Source organism: Macaca thibetana, chromosome 2 (assembly GCF_024542745.1).
Source record: "Macaca thibetana thibetana isolate TM-01 chromosome 2, ASM2454274v1, whole genome shotgun sequence".
Lineage (NCBI taxonomy): Eukaryota > Metazoa > Chordata > Mammalia > Primates > Cercopithecidae > Macaca > Macaca thibetana.
The window spans coordinates 28,649,574-28,673,190 of record NC_065579.1 but is presented as its reverse complement, the minus strand read 5'-3'; the positions used below and the strand labels follow the sequence as shown (position 1 = coordinate 28,673,190).

General features: G+C 36.5%; 1 protein-coding gene across 2 annotated transcripts in view; it reads left to right on the top strand.

Annotated features, from left to right (window-relative positions):
- Positions 1-23,617, top strand: part of KCNH8 (potassium voltage-gated channel subfamily H member 8) — a 381,516-nt gene that overhangs the window by 306,420 nt on the left and 51,479 nt on the right. For both annotated transcript variants that reach the window (XM_050777427.1, XM_050777425.1), the window contains 3 exons: positions 50-249; positions 1,398-1,647; positions 6,987-7,201. In XM_050777427.1, coding sequence (XP_050633384.1) covers positions 50-249; positions 1,398-1,647; positions 6,987-7,201 — 665 coding nt within the window. The remainder of the gene's footprint in view (positions 1-49; positions 250-1,397; positions 1,648-6,986; positions 7,202-23,617) is intronic.

Sequence of the window (23,617 nt, the reverse complement as noted above, 5' to 3'; positions counted from 1 at the left end):
CCTCACTGTCATATTTCTCTTCCATTGTATACTGTGTTGGTCTTTGTAGCCTTGATGCACGCCTTGGTGTTTGGAAACGTGACAGCAATCATACAGAGGATGTACTCCAGATGGTCCCTCTATCACACTAGAACTAAGGATCTGAAAGATTTTATCCGTGTCCATCACCTGCCCCAACAACTCAAGCAGAGGATGCTCGAATATTTTCAAACAACCTGGTCAGTCAACAATGGAATAGATTCCAATGAGGTAATGTTCATTTCTCATGTTGTTTTCAGGCAGAAAGCACATATTCTAAGGTAAAAGCAAGATGCTCTAATGCAGGTATCAGAAGTGAAAAGCATACTAACTTCTTTATTCCTTTATTTTTTTAATTATTCATGAATCCCAATCCATCTTCTTTCGCTTGCTTTGGCTTGTGTTTTCACAATGCCAATTTGGATGGACCAAAGTTTTATATTAACTTGCTGCTTGTTCAATCAGGTGGACTTTCCTTCTTATCGTCTCTTTTCTAAGGAATCAATTCTTATGACAATTTAATGGTGTAATCTGGGATAATTATATGAATCAAGTTTCTGTCTCCCTTTAACATCAATAAAGTTAAAAAATTCCATCAAAGGGGTTATCTTTATACTTCCAGAAACACCCCAGACTGCCACTATAAAAAGGTATTATATATATCTCATTCCTGTAATCCCAGCACTTTGGGAGGCCCCGGCGGGTGGATCATGAGGTCAGGAGATGGAGACTATCTGGCTAACACGGTGAAACTCCGTCTCTACTAAAAATGCAAAAAATCAGCCGGGCGTGGTGGCGGGCACCTGTAGTCCCAGCTACTCGGGAGGCTGAGGCAGGAGAGTGGGGTGAAACCGGAAGGCGGAACTTGCAGTGAGCCAAGATCACACCACTGCACTCCAGCCTGGGTGACGAGCGAGACTCCGTCTCACAAAAAAAAAAAAAAAAGATATTATATAAATCAACCAACCATTTCATCAACCCACCAACCAAACCTGTAACCACCATTTTAGTAGTGATTAATTGGTTTCTCCTCTCTTCGTACAATCACCAGTGGATCCAAATTCCATATCTTATGTCCTGACTAGGACTCTGTGAGAAGCAAGTCACAGTGAGTCATTATATGTTTTCCTGCTAGAGCGTTTTCTTAATTTGTTCTCTTTCTCCAGACTTCTTATCAGCTGATTATTTAGTAGCACATAATTGAAATCACAGTCACTGAAAAATCTCTCCAGGATTATACATACTTAGATTTCCTCTTCCGTATGCTGGATGGCCAAACAGCAGGAGACAGTAGGAAGAGCATCCCTGCAGTCTTGCAAAGTAAATCAGTTAGACGACACTTACCCCAATTTGATTTCCTCCTTCATCTTCTCTGACAGCTTTTGAAAGACTTTCCAGATGAACTGCGTTCTGACATCACTATGCACTTGAACAAGGAGATCTTACAGTTGTCCCTTTTTGAATGTGCCAGCCGGGGCTGCCTCAGGTCTCTGTCTCTACACATCAAAACCTCTTTCTGTGCTCCGGGGGAGTATCTGCTGCGTCAAGGGGATGCTTTGCAGGCCATCTACTTTGTGTGCTCGGGCTCCATGGAAGTTCTTAAAGACAGCATGGTGCTGGCTATTCTTGGTAGGTCTGAATTGAAACACTTGTATGAAGTTTGACTCTGGAGCATAAATTAAGAAGATGAAATGGGGAAAAACTGCTATTGAGAGTAGGAAAAGAATAGATGAAGACGTGAACTCAGGAGTATTCTTCATATGAGTTTAGTTTGCCTAAGTGTTATATCCAACATATTATTTAATTCTTGTAAAAAAAAAAAGTAGTATAAATATTATCTCCATTTTAGACATGAATAACTAGTACTTGAGTTAACAAGCCCAGATCACCTAGTAAGAAAATAAACTCAGTTATTTTTGATTCCTAAAGTCAAATTATTAATCATGATGTATACTCCCTTCTGGTGAAATAGCTGCTCCGTTTTAAGAGGGCATTTATTTTTGTGGAAAATTAATTCAGAGAACACAAAAACTAAATTGTATCTGTGCTAGAAATAGAGCAAAGGTGACTATGTTTCAAGAATAAGCTCTCATAGCAGTCATTAACCTAATACTGTCAAGGTGACTATAGGTTCTTTTTACTTCCTTAAAGAAAACTTACAAGATGTATTGTGAAAATTTTGTGCCACAGAGCTGACTCTCAATATTAATACATAATTGGCCTTCATTGAAACATAAAGGGCAGTTGACAAAAACGGCATGCAGAGTTAATGTATACAAAATCCTGTTTACAATTTTATGTGGGCCTGTTTTAAAGGTCACTCTGGGCTGGGCACGGTGACTCACGCCTGTAATCCTAACACTTTTGGAGACGAGGCAGGTGGATTGCTTGAGCCCATGAGTTCAAGACCAGCCTGGGCAACATGGACAGACCCTGTCTCTACTAAAAGTACAAATAATTACCTGGCCATGGTGGCAGGATCCTGTAGTTCCAGCTACCTGGGAGGCTGAGATGGGAGGATCGCTTGAGTCTGAGAGGTGGAGGGTGCAGTAAGCCAAGATAGCGCCACTGCCTCCAGCCTGAGTGCAGAGAGAGAGACAGTGTCTCAAAAAAAAAAAAAAAAACTGTAATTTTTGTTTGTTTATTCACCTAACGTTTATTGATGGCCTATGAATGAATCCAGTACTGGTCTAAACACTGATAATGCAGCAAAAAAGAGAATGACCAAAATCCTTGCCTACATGAAAATTAAACTGAAGTGAAGGATGTGATGGGGTCTGAGACCAGCCAAGGTGGTAGTAATGATGGTGAGAGGCAGGTGAATTCAGGATGTATTTCAAACACTAATATAAAACACAAATATTTAGAGTTTGCGCTAATAAAAGGGGCATAAATTCAGTACCTTTTTATTTTTAATTTTTAAGAACCTTATATTTGTAAACAATTACTTGCAAAGTGTGTTCATACACAAGGTCTCATTTAAGCCTTTACAACACAGAAAGACAGATGGCGAAGGTATTTTCTCTGATTTTTCTAAAGTCAAGGCTAACCTAAGACATTGGATTCTGTATTCAGCGTTCCTTCCATGTCTAAACAATATCTATTTTTCTAATTTAAAAAAAAACCCTGCACTCATATGTTTATCACAGCACTATTTATGATAGCAACAATATGGAATCAACCTAAGTGTTCATCAATGGATGAACGGATTAAAAATATGGTACATATATGCAATGGAATACTATTCAGCCATAAAGAAGAATGAAATCATGTATTTTGCAGCAGTATGGATTGAACTGGATACCATTATCTTAAGCAAAATAACTCAGAAAAAGAAATTCAAATACTACATGTTCTCACTTATAATTGGGAAGTAAATAAAGTGTACAGATGGACATAGAGTGTGGAATAATAGACACTGGAGACTAGTAAAAGTGGAAGACTAGGGGAGGGGGTGAGGGATGAAAATAAATTAATGGATACAGTGTACACCATTCAAGTGATGGTTACACTCAAAGTCCAGACTTCACCACTAGGCAATATATCTATGTGACAAAACTGCACTTGTATTCCTTAAATGTATGCAAATTTTAAAAAGACATTATTCTATATAATCATTGTAGGCCTTCTATCAGTGGATTCTGGCTAGTAAGCCTCAAAATAGATTATATTTTGGAAGAGAGAAAGAGAACTAATATGTATTGAATCCCTCATATGATCTGGGTGTTTATGCCCATTATTGAATTTAAATCTTACAACCTCATTATTTGTGGGTTACGATCTGAATGTCTGCCTCCCCCCAAAATTGATATGTCAAAACCTAATCCCCAATATGATGGTATTAGGAGTGGGGCCTTGAAGAAGTGAATAGGTGATGAGGGCACAGCCCTCATGAATGGGATTAGTGTCTTTATAGTAGAGGCTCAGGAGAGCTACCCTGCCTTTTCTCCCATGTACAGACACAATGAAAAGGTGCCATCTGTGAATCACAAAGTGAGCCCTTACCAGACACCAGCCTCTAGAACATGAGAAATAATTTTTTTTTGTTTATAAGCTGCCCAGTTTACAGTATGGCAACCTGAATAGACTAAGACAGTATGATTATTTCCAAGATTAAAGGTGAAGAGATAGACACTAGTGAATGATGAAAGACCCATATGCTTTTCACTGCTTCATGTTGACTTGTTTACCACTTAGAGTAAAGGCCGGGTTTGTCTTTCAAATTTGTGACTCTGTTCTTTTCTCATCCTCTTATGTTTTTCTCCTTAATAGAAAGGCATGGAATGGCAACTCAGAGTTTACTATTAATACGGTCATTTCTTTATCAATATTAGATTAAGGCTCAATAATAGAGTAACTCAATATTAGAGCAAGGCTCCGTGTGTGTGTGTGTGTGTGTGTGTGTGTGTGTGTTCTTTCTTAAGGGGAGAATTTAACACTCTTCCTGGCCTCTTCTCAACTTTGTGAAGTTAAAGGCCAGCCACCCTATCATCTTGTTATTCTAAATTAGAATTAACAGTTATTCTTAATTTGCTTCAAAAACTTAACCTTAATCATAAAATATTTTTTATTGATTTTTCTTTAGTACCATGAAATGTTTTATAGCCTGCCTAAGGATTCAGCCTGTTTTTAAGAGGGCATCTAGACTTTTTCCTTAGAATCTTGTATCATTCTAAACAGATATAATGTGGATTTTTCTATAATTGTGGTGTATTTTAAATTTTGGTAGCTATCAACAGTTTTAGGAATAGAATATGAAAGCATCATCTATGACACTAGAGCACAATAAGTACAAATTTAGTGGCTTCTGTGTAACTTCCATTGCTAGTCAAATATGATTCAATTGGATATTTCTTGTTACATTTTTTTAAAAACTACTTATGGCTGAAAGATTTAATTCATTATCTTTTGCTCCTGGCCCCAAGTTTCTCCGTAAAATGTGATTAACATGGGTAACATTTTCACATCTTTGCCTCTCCCATGTATACATCAAAAGTGCAAATTGCTGCGTGACCATTCTAAACACTGGTATGTGGTACTGGGGCTAAACTCAAACAAAGACAATAAAAGATTAATATTTACTTTCTGTGATTAACATTATTTCAATAAAGATTGACTATTTTACTTTCCCTATGGATTATATATATAATATTGCCTTATAGGGCTTATAGGGCTAATTCAAATCAATACTACTTTGATAAACTTAGCAAGTACGTGACATTATACTTGACCTGTAGATATTTAGCACATGTTCACTCTGCCAATGAAAAAAATTAATGTTCTTCTTCTTCACAACAACAGCTGTTCAACCATAAACTTATCCTAGCAACTTTCTTGTCCAGTCAATACGTGCAGCCATTTCTTAATCTGATACCTGGAAAGGGTAGGGGCAGGAATTTGTTATGGGGCTGGAATTCGTTTGCCTTGTACGCCTTGATTTCATGTCCAGGTAATAGTGTCTCCCCAACCAATTTCTTCATTGTTTTAAAAGAAAATGGCAAAGCATGAATAAATGTACTCTCAACAGAACATTAGTCTGCCTAATTATAACTAAACGTAAGTTATAGCTCTAACCTGGGTGGTTTGCAGATGCATCCTATCACCTTATGTGTTTCAATGAAAGAGTAACTGATTAGCAAAGATCAGTAGTATAATGCTGAAAAATGGAGCCTACAAGAAAATCTTTCTCGTCTTTTAGAAATAAGGATACTGAGACCCAAAGTTACTCAAAAACTTAACTAAAGGTCCTATATCTAGACAGTAAGAAGTCCACAAGACTGCAAAATTAGTGAGGTAGTTTTAGGTAATGAGGTGAATACCAACATGGTATTCACCAGTACCTGCTTGCCAGGACTCAATACAAGGTCCAGCACACATTGTCAGTTCCCCATAAATATTCATTGAACGAATAAATAAAGTGGAATTCTTTCTAGGATGCCAAGATTGGCAGGATGTTGGTGCTGTTTTTATAGCTAGTGTCATTGTGACTGAAATAGCCATACCATGGCAACCCAAAGTATGAAAGTATGATGACCCTGAAGTTATTGCAGACACTAGTTGCTTCACAGAGAATGTGAATGTTTATTGTGCAAGACACCGCATCATGATAAATTATCCTCAAATATACAAAATTTAAAAATTTGCCGTATTCAAAACATCCTGGCTATATTTACATCCTGCATCAGTACCCAACTTTGAGTTTTGAGCAGCAAGTTAGATTTCTAATGAAATATACAAGAAACAAAATTTCCAAGTTTAGCAATATTGACAACAATAAATCAGACTTAAATTCTTCCATACCACCTGGCTATGTATTATACCTAGTGTCTGTAAATATAGATTTTAGTCTATTTTTTCTTCTACCAAAATAGGCTAAATTTCAAGGTTTAAGTCCAGTGTTAACTTGAAGATAATACCTAGTTATAATATAATAATTTTAAAACTATTTTTTATTCGACATGCAGATTTATTAAAAACTCAGGTATTCATAGTCAATTTGACATGTTTCCTTTTACTGTCAAATCTGATAAAACAGACTTGTATTGAAGTCTGCTACATACCAGGGACTTTGCTTCCACAAATGCTGGGCACAATAAAAAATAAAAATTTTAAACAATGTATGGGTACAATAAAAAAGTTAAAAGTTAAAAAAAATTGTTGAATGGGAAGTAGAGGCCATTTGTCCTAATAACATTCCAAAGATATAGCTTGCTTGTTGCTTGTTGTTGTTAGTTAAAAATTTGTTAGTTGTTGGTTCTTTATGAAATGGAGGATAATGGCCATAAAACAAATAAAAGCTAAAGCCCAGGTATGAGGCTATTGTATGCCAAAGCTGAAAAGCCCTGCCCCAAGGTAAACGTTTTTCTCTTTTCAGTGTAATCTCACTGAAAAATGAAGCCTGTGAGTCAAATGAGGTTATCAGTCCTAAGCTTGCTTTTTTTGAAAGTGATCTCTCTCTCTCTTTCTAGGGAAAGGGGATTTAATTGGAGCAAATCTATCAATTAAGGACCAAGTGATCAAGACCAATGCAGATGTAAAGGCTCTAACCTACTGTGATCTCCAGTGCATCATCCTCAAAGGACTCTTTGAAGTGCTAGACCTTTACCCAGAATATGCTCACAAATTCGTGGAAGACATTCAGCATGACCTCACATACAACCTTCGAGAAGGTCATGAGAGTGATGTAAGTCTCATTTCTAATTAGTGCTGAGACCTAATAACATTGGGCCTGGAGATCATTTATAACAGCAAAGGCAGATGTCACGACCTCACCTTAAAAACTCTCTGAATATCTAAGATGTGAATATTCAGCCACCAGTTAAGCAGTTAAATAATTAGCTAGAAGCCAAACCTAGAGTCTGCTATTAACATTTTAAGAAAATATTTTTCATGAATGACTTCTCAACTCAGTTTCTTTCTTGGTTATTTTCATATGCTTATAACTACAATTGATTTCAATTGTATATAACATTAGATAGAGATGTGTGATTTCTCCGGAATTTAAAGATTTCCATATGAAGTGTATGGTTCAGTTTGCTGTGTTTGTAATTGTTCACTACTCCAATTGCTTGACATAGATTTTGCCTAAAAATAATCTTTTATTTAATGGTACACGAAACAGTCTATCTTAAAGTGAATAAATATGCATAAAAGGATTCAAGCCAAGGATTGTCACACTGAAAGCATAATCAACATTTTGTGCAATTATATATTTGCTGCAAGTTTCGTATTAGACAAACAGCTTTCCTGTCAAAATATGTACTATACTGCATCCTGTGATTAAGCTGATCGTGAACATGACTTCATTAGATGTCTCAGAGAGACACATGATTTAATAGGAATGATTGTTGAAAGGCAAGCCAAGGCATGCATAGCATTGTGTAACAACAAGCCTTTATATGCTGTCTTGAGCTTTGTCTCGGATAGTTGTAACTCTGGATTTTTTTCCTATGTACTTGAGAAGCTATTGTTTTGACCAACCCATACTGTGCAGATACTCATGTCAATCATTAATATTCTCTGCTGTGAAAGGTAGAAAGAAAACTTAAGTTGTGTATTATTTTATCTTGGTTGGGGCTATCTAATGACAGTAAATACGTAGATAATATCCCATTCTGAGGTTCAAGATTACCAGTTTTGCATATATGCTTCTCTCCATTGTTGATAGCAAACAGCAGAGGAGGTACCAACATTTACTGGCTACGTTTTATGTGTTAAGCACCCTACCTATGTAAAGCATCTCATTTATTGCTTAAGACAAATTTTTAAGGTAAGTCTTGATCTGTTTTTATGCAAGAGAAAACAAATTCAGAATGGTTAAGTCGTGTGTATGTTCACACAAACTTGCAGGTGGCTGGGTCAGAGTTTCAACAGAGGTGTCAGAGTTTAAAACATGTATTGTTTCTGTTAAGTATGTTGCCTCTTCTTGAAATCATGTTCATGTCTTTTAAAAAAATCAGTAGATTGAATTTTAAAACTACAGTTGTCTTCTGTCCTCTCCATGACAGCATAAAATGACAACTGTTTTGAAAATCGAGGGTGAGTTAGGGGATGGAAGTAATCAAAAAGAAGAAGAAATTAGCAAAGAGAGAAAAATCGCTAATATTCCTCAGCATAGAAAGTGGGAAATATTGGATCTCAATGTCTATTTTATTTCATTTGACTTATTAAGGATTCTTATCTTTTTAAAAAATTTGTGGCATACAAAATGATGTTTTGAAATATGTATAGATTTTGGAATGGCTAAATCATACTAATTAATGTATGCATTTCCTCACATGTTTATCATTTATTTGTGGTGATAACACTTAAAATCTCCTCCCTTAGTGTATAATACATCATTGTTGTCTAGAGTCACCATGTTGTACAACAGATCTCTTGAACTTATTTCTCCTAACTTAAACTCTGTATCCTTTAAGCAACAACTTTCTAATCTCTCCTGGATCTCCAGCCCCAGCTCCTGGTAACCATCATTGTACTCTCTGCTTCTTTGAGTTCAAGGTATTTTAGATTCAGTATATAACTGAGATCATGTAGTATTTGTCTTTCTATACCTGGCTTATTTCACTAAGCATAATGACCTCCAGTTTCATCCATGTTGCTGCAAATGACAGGATTTTCTTCTTTTCTAAGGCTGAATAGTATTGCATTGTGTATATATACCACATTTTCTTTATTCATTTGTCTGTTGTTGGATACTTAGGTTAATTCTGTATTTTGGCTGTTATGAATAATGCCGCAATGAAAATGGGAGTGCATATATCTCTTTAAGATACTGATTTCATTCCTTTGGATATATACCCAGTATTAGGACTTCCAGATCATATGGTACTTCTATTTTTAATTGTTTTAGAGAACTTCCCTGCTGTTTTCCATAGTGGCTATACTGATTTACATTTGCACCAACAATGGCAGGGGTTCCTTTTTCTTCACATCCTTGCCAAAATTTATCTTTGTTGTTTTTTTTTAAATAGACCTTCTAAGAGGTGTGGTTTTAATTTGCATTTTCCTAATGGTTAGCAATATTGAGCATATTTGCATATAACTGTTGGTCTTTTGCATGTCTTTTTCTGAGAAAAGTTCATTCTGGTCATTTGTCTTTTAAAAATCAGTTTTTTTTTTTTTTTTTTTTTGGTGTTATTCAGTTGTTTGAGTTTCTTATGTATTTTGCATATTTACTCCTTATCAGATGTATGATTTGCAAATATTTTCTCCCATTCTGTAGATTGTCTCTTGATTCTGTTGATTGTTTCCTTTTCTGTGCAGAGCTTTTTAATTGGATATAATTCAATTTGTCTGTTTTTGCTTTTGTTGCCTGTGCTTTGCAGTCATATCCAAACACATCATTGTCCAGACCAATGTCATGGAGCTTTCCCCTATGCTTTCTTTTAGAGTTACATAATTTCAGTTCTTACGTTTAAGTCTTTATTCATTTTGAATTTATGTTTGTATATGGTGTAACATAAAGATCTAATTTTATTCTTCTGTATGTGGAAAAGGAATTTTTATCTTAGATAAAATTTTCATGATTCTTTTTCTGTTTTCTAGAACATTAATTATAGTAATTTAAAAATGCCTGTATACCTGAATTATCTGTGGAATTATTTCCATTGTCTGTTATTTTTCTCTTTTTCTGTCTCTCTCTCTCAGTCATTTGTTCTTCTTTGGTCATTTAGTTCTCTTTTTAAAAAAGGAAAAGCAGGTGTCAGAATTTTGTTTAACTATAGATGTTGATTATTAAAGATTGTTCATGTCATTTTCCTCAAAATAAGATTTTCTTTTCACAGGCAGATAGAGTATCGGCAAACCAACTTGTGCTGCCCATAGTTTATTAATAGGCTTTGTTAAGCTGGCATATTTCAATTTTGCCCTCAATCCTGAGGTCTAGCCTTTACTCCTAAAACAGCTTTTCTGGAGTCTCAGTTCAAACCATAGTATGTTTACCAAGGCTCTTCCTGTTTAGCAGAGCTTGAACTCCAGCCTCCATCTCCCCAACACCACGTGACTGCTGAAATCTCTATCCTGCAATTTAGCCTTCTACATGCTATTTTTAATCTGTTTCTTAGAGTACTACCTCTTGCTATTCAAGTTAGGAGTTGACTAATGCCTTAAAGGGAACATCAATGCAGTTTACTTCTCTCTGGTATTATATTCCTCAAATCCTTTATGCTTTGGTTTACCTGAACTTCTCTGTCTCCTTAGTTGGTAAGGAGGTTCCTTTCTCATCTCTTCTATTCCACCTTACAATGAAATAGCAAATGCCTGTAGAAAAATACCTAGCCAAATGTGATGCTCTCATTGGTGCACTTCTCTTTTCTTAGGGATCACAGTCCTTCAAGTCTTATCCGAGTTGATTCCTCTCAAATTCCTTCAAGTAGTTTGATATGGGTTGACTGTGTATCTCATCTTGAATTGTAGTCCCCATAATCCCCACATATTACGGGAGGAACCAGGTGGAGATAATTGAATCATGGGGGAAGTTTCCCCCATCCTGTTCTTGTGATAGTGAGTTAATTCTCATAAGAGCTGATGGTTTCATAAGGGGCTTCCCCTTTCACCAGACACTCATTCTTCTTCTCCCTGCTGCCATGTAAAGAACGACGTGTTTGCTTCCCCTTCTGCCATGATAGCAAGTTTCCTGAGACCTTACTTAATTAAACCTCATTCCTTTATAAATTACCCAGTCTCAGGTATGTTTTTATTAGCAGCATGAGAACAGGCTAATGCACAGTTATTTTATTAATTTTGTCCAGTTTGATAATTACTTTTGATTGGGTTAGTTCAATGTAAGTTACTTCATTATGACTGGAACCAAAAGTATTGCTTCTTTTCAAAGGGGACTCCATATGAGTTACATTTTAAAGGCAGATGGGACCTTCATTGTTTTATATTTCCTGATGTTTTATCTCTCAAAACTTCTATTATATGTAACTGAGAGTCTAGGGGATACTATGCCATCTAAGGGCTAGATAAGTTTGGACCTCTCTTTCTATAACTTTGTACCTAGGGGAAAAGTCTTGTGCCCTCCCCAAGCATACTGTGACTTTCAGGGGAACTTGTATCCTAATGATTACCTTATGGATTCCTGTTGCCTACTCTGGTGTCAGAATAAATGTAGAACCAAATGAAAATCAATCTTTCCTTGATTTTCCCAGACAAAACCAAAAATATCCAGTCACACAGGATTTTCTATGGTTAAAGCCTTTGTGGAAATTTAAGTGATGAACTCATCCTCTTTTATGGCTGCATAGTATTCCATGGTGTACATGTGCCACATTTTCTTAATCCAGTCTATCATTGATGGACATTTGGGTTGGTTCCAAGTCTTTGCTATTGTGAATAGTGCCGTAATAAGCATATGTGTGCATGTGTCTTTATAGTAGCATGATTTGTAATCCTTTGGGTATGTACCTAGTAATGGGATTGCTGGGTCAAATGGTATTTCTAGTTCTAGATCCTTGAGGAATCGCCACTGTCTTCCACAATGATTGAACTAGTTTACGCTCCTACTAACAGTGTAAAAGTGTTCCTGTTTCTCCACATCCTCTCCAACATCTGTTGTTTCCTGACTTTTTAATGATTGCCATTCTAACTGGTGTGAGATGGTTTCTCATTGTGGTTTTGATTTGCATTTCTCTAATGACCAGTGATGATGAGCATTTCTTCCTGTGTCTGTTGGCTGCATAAATGTCTTCTTTTGAGAAGTGTTTATTCATGTCCTTTGCCCACTTTTTGATGGGGTTGTTTGTTTTTTTCTTGTAAATTTGTTTAAGTTCTTTGTAGATGCTGGATATTAGCCCTTTGTCAGAAGGGTAGATTGCAAAACTTTTCTCCCATTCTGTAGGGTGCCTGTTCACTCTGATGGTAGTTTCTTTTGCTGTGCAGAAGCTCTTTAGTTTAATTAGATCCCATTTGTCTATATTGGCTTTTGCTGCAATTGCTTTTGGTGTATTAGTCATGAAGTCTTTGTCCATGCCTGTGTCCTGAATGATATTGCCTAGGTTTTCTTCTAGGGTTTTTATGGCTTTAGGTCTAACATTTAAGTATTTAACCCATCTTGAATTAATTTTTGTATAAAATGTAAGGAAGGGAGCCAGTTTCAGCTTTCTACATATGGCTAGCCAGTTTTCCCCGCACCATTTAATAAATAGTGCGGAATCCTTTCCCAATTTCTTGTTTTTGTCAGGTTTGTCAAAGATCAGTTGGTTGTAGATGCGTGGGATTCAACCCACCACCAATCAAAATCATCCAAAACTGGTGTCTGTACTAAGTATGTACACACTTTTTTTCTTACCATAAGTCCCTAAACAATACAGTATAACAACTATTTACATAGAATTTACATTGTATTATGTATTACAAGTAATCTAAAGATGATTTAGAGTATACAGGAGGATATGCATAGGTTATATGCAAATACTATGCCATTTTATATCAGGGCTTAGAGCATCTGAGGATTTTAGTATCTGCAGGACATCCTGGAACCAGTCTCTCAAATACTAAGGGACCACTGTACCTATATAATGATAATTCATTGCAAAAGTTTCAGAGTAGTCCTATGCATGAAGTTAACACAAATATAAACAAACATAATTGAATGCAAAAGTTGCATACTAGTAGTATGCATAAAGTTAATAGAGGACATAATGGAAGAATATATCCATAATGTCTAAACCCATAAGGGTTTGGTCAAAAAGTAAAAAGTATTACTGTTAGAAAAATTGGCGAAATATATATACAGGCACTGTGTAGATGAAGAAACACAAAAGACAACAAGCACATAAAAATATGCTCAAAAACATTAGAAATATAGAAATGAAAATAAAAAACAATGATGTAAACTTTTAAATTCTTAGAATACCAACCTTATGGAGGAGGTTAATAAAAGTGTATAGAAACTTACGCGGTTATTGGTGGGAAATATAGTCTTTGTACCCATTTAGCAGAAAAAATATGTCACTACTTAATCCATTTAAATATATATACAGTCTATGACCTCTCAATTACAAAATGTATCCAAAATTTTTTCATACAGGTCTATAAACGGGATTGTATGGGGATGTTCATTGTAACTCTACTTATTATGGACAAGAGATAAAAGCAACCTGGGTATTCATCACTGGAAGAGCAGGTTCAATAAAATATGGTGCATCTATAACAGAATTCTATATAGCAGTGACAGTATATATAAATATGTAAAATGTAGGATTTATTGACAAGACAAGAAACAATGATATCTAAAACAATACCACTTGCATAAATTAAAATGTACTCAAATAAATCAGTGTACAATTTTATAAGCTAATTATAAACTTAAATACCAGAAGAATTTCTATACATTGAAATACAAAAGACTGTCAATACCTAAGGCAGTTCAGAAGAAGAACAAAATTTGAGGATTTATGCTGTCACATTAACACAACTTTAGAAACTAAACCTACAGTAATTCAACCAATGAGGTATGAGTGCAAGGCTGTACAATTTCAATAGAACAGACTCCACAAACAGGCCCACACTTTATGGTCACTTGATTTATCACAAGTTGCTATAATGAAAAAAAATGACAGTTTAAACTATCAATTAATGATGATGTATTAATTTAAAGCTTATATGAAAGAAAAGAAACCTTGGCCTAAAAGTGGGCCCATGAGATACCTAAAACTCAATTCCAGATGGACTGTAGACCTAAATGAAAGAAAAATCAATGAAGTTTCTAGAAGAAAACATTGTGGAGTATCATTATGACCTTGTAATAGCAAATATTTCTTAAGGAGGACATGGACTGTTATAACAATAAAGGAAAGAGACATTTATTAAAATGAAGAACTTCTATTCATCAAAAGACACCAGTAACAGAATAAAAAGGGAAACTGCAGAATGGGAGAATATATTTGCATCACATATATTTGAAAAAGAAAGAATATCCAGAATGTATTAAAACTCCTAAAACTAAGTAAGAAAAAGACATATACTTCAGTTTTTAAAATGAGGAAAACATGATCGGGCACTTTACAAATGGCTGATATCCAAATGGCATATCCAAATGGCCAATAAAGTTTGATCATTTACTTCTTGTACACCTCTTCCCTCTTCAGTCTTTCCTCTAAGTTAGTAAATGACACCATCATCTACTCTATTATTCATAATAAAAGAATTCTAAAAATTATAGTGAGAATGATATGATTAGTATCAAGATAAGTAATTGAGATTAGCAGAAATAGCACCCAAAATGATAAAATAATTAAAAAGAAATATAAATAGGTAACTCAAAAAGTTTTGAAGGCATTATTTAGAAGGCTTTCTTTTCTTTATTCTGCTTTTCCATATTTCAGTAATGCTGGAGAAATCTTTAGCAATCCATACATTTCACTTATCAATTTAAGGAAGAAGATACCGTCTAGGAATTTCATAGCTAGAGAAGAGAAGTCAGTGCCTGGCTTCAAATCTTCAAAGGACAGACTGACTTTCATTAGGAGCTAATGTAGCTGGTGACTTTAAGTTGAGGCTAATGCTCATTTGTCATTCCAAAACTCCTAGGGCCCTAAGTATGCTAAATCTTTTCTGCCTGTACTCTATAAATGGAACAACAAAACCTGTATGACAGTACATCTGTTTACAGCATGGTTTACTGAATATTTTAAGCCCACTGTTGAGACCTAGTGCTCAGAATAAAGTATTCATCTCAAAATATTACTGCTCATTCATCGACAGTGTACCTTGTTACCCAAGAGCTCTGATGGAGATATGCAAGGATATCAATGCAGCTTTCATGCCTGCTAACACAACATCTATTCTGTAGTCCATAGATCAGGTGTAATTTCAACTTTCAAGTCTCATTATTAAAGAAATATATTTGGTAAAGCTATAGCTGCCATAGATAGTGATTTCTTTGGTGGATCTGGGTGAATTAAGTGGAAAACACTCTGGAAAAATTTCAGCATTCTAGATGCGATTAAGAATATGTGTGATTCCTGGGAGGAGGTCCAAATATCAACATTAACAGGAGTTGGAAGAAGTTGACTTCAATCCTCATGGATGACTGAGGAGTTCCAAACTTAAATGAAGGAAGTCAGTGCAGATTTGGTGGAAATAGCAAAAGAACTAGAATTAGAAGTGGAGCCTGAAGATGTGACTGAATTGCTGCAATTTTATGATAAAGCTTTAACATATAAGAAGTTGCTTCTTTCTTTTTTCTTTATTTTATTTATTTATTTATTTATTGAGGTAGAGCCTCACTCTGTTGCCCAGGCTGGAGTGCGGTGGCATGATCACAGCTCATTGGAGCCTTGACCTCCTGGGCCCAAGGGATCCTCCAACCTCAGCCTCCCATGCACAGGCATGCACAACCACACCTGGCTAATTCTTTTTTATATTTGTAGAGATGGAGTCTCCCTATGTTCCTAGGCTGGTCTCAAACTCCTGCACTCAAGCAATCCTCCTGCCTCAGCCTCCCAAAGTGTTGGGATTACAGGTGTTACCCACCATACCCAGCCAGGAGTTGCTTCTTATGAATGAGCGAAGTGGTTTCTTGAGATGATATTTATTCATGGTGAAGATGCAGCAAAAATTGTTGAAATGACAGCAAAGGATTTAGAATATTACATGAACTTAGTTGATAAAGCAGTGGCAGGGCTTGAAAGTCTTGACTCCAGTTTCGAAAGAAGTTCTACTGTGGGTAAAATGCTATCAAACTGTACCGTATGGTACAAAGAAATCACTCATGAAAGGAATAGCCCGGTTGATGTCGCAAAACTTCATTGTTGCTTTAGTTTCAGAAATTACTACAGCTACCCCAGCCTTCAGCAGCCGCCACCCTGATTAGTCAGCAGCCATCAACATCAAAGCAAATCCCTCCACCAACAAAGAGATTACAACGTACCGCAGGCTCAGATGATTGTTAACATTTTGTAACAATACATTTTTATTTTTGTTTTTGTTTTTTTTTTAGATGAAGTCTCACTCTTGCTGCCCAGGCTGGAGTGCAATGGTGCGATCTCGGCTTACCGAGATCCACCTCCCTGGTTCAAGTGATTCTCCTGCCTCAGCCTCCTGAGTAGCTGGGATTACAGGCATGTGCCGCCACGCCCAGCTAATTTTGTATTTTTAGTAGAGACGGGGTTTCTCCATGTTGGTCAGGCTGGTCTCGAACTCCCTACCTCAGGTGATCTGCCTGCCTCAGCCTCCCAAAGTACTGAGATTACAAGCGTGAGCCACCACGCCCAGCCAATAAAATATTTTTAATTAAGAGATGTATGTTGTTTTTAGACATAATTCTGTTGCACACTTAATAGACTACAGTGTAATGTAAACATGACTTTTAGATTCACTGGAAAACAAAAATTTCATGTGACTCACTTTATTGAGAAATTCACTTTTTTGTAGTGGTTTGGAAGTGGTCTGAGGTATGCCTGTATCATGACTCAGTTTCAGGGGATTCATTGACCCTTTCAATATCACATATGGAGTCCATAAAATTCCATTTAAAAATATGCATGTTAAAATATCCTGAGCGAAATATAGTGACCCTTATCTCCTTTCGCAGATTCATGTATAGGTAGACACACACACACACACACACACATGCACACACACAAATATATAACCCAGCAACCTGCAAAGAATGCACAGGATAAACATCATTAAAAGCTGTCATTTCTGATTGCTTTCTCTGTGATAGACGCTGTGTATGCATTATCTGGTGAAATCTTTATGACAGTCATGCAACTTGGGTACAGTTATATTCACCAGCTCTACAAAGTATGTGTATCCTTTGTCAGGAATAAGCTGAACTCTAATGTATGAGTCAACTTGCCTTCAGTAGCCCATGGGGCAGGGAAGAATGTGTTTGTGGGAGCACAGGGGCGTGGTGGGAGTGGGAGCTGAAACATACCTACCTGACCATGACAAATGAGAGTCTATATAGTGATTCTCCCTGCCTCCACTTGTATCCTCTTATGACCCCAAGGCTACAGAAGCAGTATTTGTAAAGTATAAATCAAATTGTGTCATTTTGCTGCTTGAAATAGATCCCCATGGGCTAGTAGTAACATCCAGACTTCTTATCGTAACTTTCAAGGTTCTTTGCCCTCCTTCCCCAGCCTGCCTTTCAAAGTCATCTGATGCCATCTTGCCTCCAGCATTACACTCCAACAAACGGGTCTGCTTTCCCTTCCTCAGGGAGGCAGGCTCCGCTCACCTCCCTCCCTCCCCTCCTGCCCACCTCTGCTGCCTCAGGGCCTTTGCATTTGATCTTCTCTCTTCCTGCTGTGCTACTCCTCTGCCCTTACCTGACAGTCTGCTCTGGAGTTTGCCCTCTCCCAGTTATCCTCTGTTATATCACCTTGTTTATCTTTTTCATGGCATTTAGCAGGATCTAGTATTATTTTAATTTGTATATTTTCTTGCTTATGATCAGTTTCTCCTACCAAAACCTATTTTATGAAAGCTTTGTCTTGTTCTATACTATAGCCCCAGTGCCTAGGTCAGAACCTAAAGCAGAGTCAACATTTACTATATGTTACATGAATGAATTAACAAATGTCAATAAGTTTACTTTGGTGCCTGGAACTAATGTTAAGTTTTAAGAAAATGAAGAAAGTCCCGAAGACAGCGGCCTCTATGGCCAGTAAGTAAAGTCTAAAATGAGAAGCAAAAAGCAGTTTAGGATTATATCTGTTAGATATAGCAAAGCTGAAAAAAGTATCAATACTGGGATTTGAAAGAACAAATTGAAAGAACAGCTAAATTGAATAACAACATTTTGCATTTCCCCTAAGTTCAGGAAAAGAGATTTTCAAAAGCAACATGAGGAATTTAAGCTGAATAATAGGGGAAAAATAAAGCTTGCAATCTGAGTAATATTTCTCCAGGTGGTTTGGTATAGTAAGTAGGGTTAAAATAAAAGATCTGCCTTCAAATCTCAGCTAATATACCCATTTTCTACATCTAATTTCCATGAACTATTGAGTTACGTCTGCTTGAACCTCTTGGCACTGGGCAATTTCTTGTGTAATTAAGCTGTGCTGTATCCATGAGATTCGACTTCATGATTCCTTTCTTAGATAAAAACATGCCTAACTAGATCTTTCGTATAAAGTTTTTGATTTGCAAACATCTCTTGACACCTATGTGACTATATTACAATTTAATTCAATTCAAGAATGTACTGAAAAGGGAGCTATTCCAAAGAAGAGACGTATTGTAAATTTAGTCCCCATTTCAGTCTGAAATAAAATTGGGCTGCCTAGAAGCAATTTTCCTGAAAATGATTTATCGAATATTAATAACATTTTAAAAATCATATCTGACAGCCCAGATACTTAATTCTTCAAAAGTAGCCTGTGTGTAGGTGTGCATCTGCTAGCAGAGTCCTGCATAATAAGAGAACATAATTAATTCTTCACTTTTCTGAGATAATTGTTCTTAGAAAATTGCATACTGAAGGACTCACATGTCATTTTATCATGTCAGCTTTCCTTGTTATCGCAGGCCCAACAAGTGTTTTGTCAGTTGTGTACTTTAAAATACTCTCCCTCAGGAAGCAAAAACACTTCCATGAAATATCTTGCAGTGAACTGTTTTACATTTTTATGCCTAAGAAAATGTTAGATAGGAAAAGCTCATTAAATAATGGCCTGGGAATTGTACTTGGATCCAGTATGTTTTTTGTTGTTGTTGCTGTTGTTTTTTGTTTTTTGTTTTTTGTTTTTTGTTTTGAGACGGAGTCTCACAGGGTCGCCCAGGCTGGAGTGCAGTGGCACGATCTCGGCTCACTGCAACCTCCACCTCCGGGGTTCAAGCGATTCTCCTGCCTCAGCCTCCCAAGTAGCTGGGATTACAGGCGCCCGTCACAGTACGTTTTTTATATTCTGAAACTTTCCTCCTACTGATGTCTTTCAGTAGATTCAGAAGTGATTGTGGCAAACATAGTATCTTGAAGGAAGAGATCGCGTTTTTGATTAGCATCTCCAGAGTCTAGTTTTGTGTTTATGTTCATGGTATTGAGGAAATAAAGATCAATTTGGACTTCTTGCATCTATTAATACATCCTACTTCCTCTGACTGCAGCAAAATGACTCTCAGTGCCCCTTCTCTTCTTAGTGATTGCCTAAGATGACAGCTTCATTCCCTTTATTATTATCCACCTTCTTCCCATCTTCATTGTTTTCTCAGTGAGGACTGGACTCTACTGGACTCCACTGGAGTCCAAGGTCATGTTCCCTTCTAATCCTGAAGTTCTAGATTCCTACTTCAGAGAAATGAAAGCTTGATACTCTGTAAATCAAAGGAAATAAGTTACTCTCACCCTTTCTCAAATTATATGTAATTTTTTTTAATTCTTATTTTAGGATAGAACTAGTGTGGGACATTGCAAATGGACCATCCTGGGAATCCTGTTAAGTTTGGGGGTAATTCAGAATGAGGACATTGATTGTAAACAATAGAAATTCAACTCAAATATAGCGCTAAAAGAAGGGTAGATTTAATGTAAAAATTCCAAGTATCCGATGGGATCAAATAAAACACATGCACACATACCACACATACCCCCTGGATCTCAGGAACTCTTATAGTCAGGCTCTCAAACTCTAACATTATCTCTCCATTTCTTACTTTTCCTTTTCTCTGCATTTCCTCTTCATTCTTCTCTCCTTCGGTAGACTTGCCGTCTTATTTTCCTCATCCAAATGGCAGAAATATGGTGTCAGACAGCAGCTCTTCAATTTAAATAGGAGCAGAGTAAGGTGGACTTTCTTAGCTGATTCTAGATTCTTGTGGAAAGACTCTGAGTGGGTCAGCTTTAAGTCATGTGCCCATCCAGCTTTCATTAATTATTGTGAGTGGCAGAGTGAGCGGGGGCTTCAAGGATGAAGAGAGATTGCCCTGTAGGAGCATGGTGGTTTCCATGGAATCCCTGAGGGCTGAAGAGTTGAGATAAGAGACAAGAGCAAGAAAGAGCGTGGGTAGGCAGAGGTAGCTGCTGGACACATAAAACAAAGATAGAAATTGTGTGAATTGGGCCTCCTTTGTGCTGTGGCATTATAGTTTGTCTCCATGCAGTCATATCTCAGCAACATTTTCATAGAAATCCAATCCCTTATAAAAATACATTAAAATAAGAGCATATTAAATAGGGAGCGCATAAAAAGCTTTAAAACATGCTGCAGTGGCTCATGCTTCATCTTTTCTGGGTTCTCTCCTGTGTGGCCTCTTGTTAGTCAAAGAGCACAACATATACCCTGCAAATAGATCAACCACATTTTTAGTGTCATCTGGACATTTCAACTTCTGTTTGCAAGTTGAACAGTGAGCATTTAGATTTTTAAGTTTGTTTACAGGGAAGGGGAGTTTAGTTGGGTTGGCAAAGGGAGAGAAAGAAAAGGCCACCTGCCATACCATAAACAAGACAAAAAATTTCTTTCCTTTCTTCCCTGGTTGCTTCCATCCTGCAGAGAACAGCAGATTTTCAGCCTTACATAAAGTGTTAAATTTGCATATACACACACATACCCACAAACAGACATGGCTCCATTTACATGTATTCCTTGAGAATGAAAAACAACCTACTGCTGCATCCACCAGGAATCCTCATTCCTGGTTACTTGGCAGGAAGAGGGGGATGTGGATCAAGGGTCATCTATTCCATGCTACATTCTGGGTAGTTGTTTAGGCCTATGAAGTGCAGTGTTTGCCCTCTGTAGAGTTCTTCTGCAGGCTGGGTTAACAAAGCCTCACACTCATGACAAAGGCTCTATGAAAAGAAGATGATATATATACTGTTGATAATATAGTAGCTCCTAGGAGCCAAGCTGCATGCTAAGCACTTTACAAACATTAACTTATTTGATTCTCACAACAACTTTAGAAATAAGTTGTATAAGTTTATGCTCTATATAAGGAGACTAATTCAGGATGAAAGAGGGGAAAAAAAACTGGTCCAGAATCCTTTAGCAAGTAAGCAAGAGAAATCAATGGAATTTAAGTCCCAAACCACCTGACTTCAAAACCCAGTTGAAACTTAGTGTAAGTTTATCCATCAAAACAAAGTTATTGATTCATGGTCAGTTGCCTAATCCTATGATTACTGAATGCCAGCTAAGTTAATGGAGCATTCATAGAAAACACGTTTCCATGGGAAAATCAGCTTCACGAGCCAAATACATAAGTAAAAAATGAAGCACAGCACTTTTTGATAATTTATTAAGCTGTACACTTTTGATTTATGCACTTTTTTTCTGTATGCTATACTTCAGTTAGAAAGTTTTTAAAAAGTGAATTATAAGAATTCTACCAAGTTACAAGTGAATAATTCAGTTGTGCACATATGATTTCCTTGAGAACAATTACTATATTTTAATTCATTTTTGCAATCCTTTTTTTAATGGAATTGGTGGTACAAAGTATGTGCTTGATGAATGCTTATTGGAATTTAATCAGTTCGTGTGTGTGTGTGTGTGTGTGTGTGTGTGTGTGTGTGTGTGTGTGTTAATGTCCACAGAATAACAGAATGTTAGAACACAAAGGCACTTTATATACCATCCGGTAAAGCTTTTTCTTTGGTGATATGGTTTGGCTCTGTGTCTCCACCCAAATCTCATCTTGTAGTTCTCATAATTCCCACTGTTGTGGGAGGGACCAAATGGGAGATAATTGAATCATGGGGGCAGGTCTTTCCTGTGCTGTTCTTATGATAGTGAATGAGCTTCACGAGACCTGATTGTTTTGTAAGAAGGAGTTTCCTGAACAAGCTCTCTTTGCCTGCTGCCATCCATGTAAGATGTGACTTGCTCCTCCTTGCCTTCCACCATGATTGTGAGGCCTCCCCAGCCATGTGGGAATGTAAGTCCATTAAATTTCTTTTTTTGTAAATTGCCGAGTCTCAGGTATGTCTTTTTCAGAAGCATGAAAATAGACTAATACAATTGGATTACAAATGGCATAAAAATTAAGTCATTGGTTAGATATATAATATAAGTGAATTACATACCTACGTTAATCAGAATATATCCTTTGCAGAGAGGACTTTCACATTTGGATACATCTCCCATGGACATCAAGCATGTGTTTCAAATATGATTTAGTCAAAAAAACAAAATACATCTCATCTTTTTTTACTTTCTCTTGTTAACTGAATGTTGGGTAGTATACCTACGTGCTACATAGAGGTAAGAATGTCAATGTTATTAAGTATTATGAGCAAAGTAATTTGTCTATATTACTTTATTTAATTTAACTTTTAATCCTTGTGTTGTCTGTGGGAGTCTGGATTATGTTTAGGCTTCCCAAACAAGGGAACTGAGTATTCAAGTAGTTTACTGCCTGAGATTACAAAATTAGTGAAAGAATCAAACAGGATAAAATCAAGTCAAACTCCTGGTCTTCTCCATACAAGCCTAATACATTTGTCCACTAACATAATCTGCCACAAATCAGAGAGAAATGGGTTAGTGTTCTGATTTATAGCATAAGCTATACTGAATTTCTGGAATAACATTCACCTTAATTTCTTTAACTTAATTCTATTGCTCGTCATATCTCATCAGAAACCGACCGGTACAAAACATTTTAGGAAAGACAGCTGATTAGCAAGAAGACAAGTAAGGTGACAAAACATCCATACTTTGACCATTTGACTTGCCCACTCCCCTTGTATTTGTGCTCTTATTTGTTCATAAATCCATCCATTTATTAAATAACCCTATCCTCACAGACTGGCTCTGGGAGAATTTCTTCCAACTCAAGTATACGTTTTTTAGTATACTTGAGTTCAGTATACCTGCTCTTTACATGATTGTTCTTCATCCTTCCCTTGCTCCATCTTTAAGAGTAAATTTGTGAAATCACCACTCCACTATCATTTCAAATGTACAAAATAGCATTTTACTTTCTTCCCAGACTGTTTCATTCTTGTAAGAAGACGCAGGTCTTCTTATTATTGGAAATAAATGAAAATCTCTTTGGAGTGTGAATATATCATATTTGCCAACCAGGAACACAATCTGAGAACTTCTTGTATACACTCACAAACTCATGCACACACATACATTTATGTAGAGGGATTGAGAACATAAGTGAAAGAAGCGATGTCTTTAATTTAGAC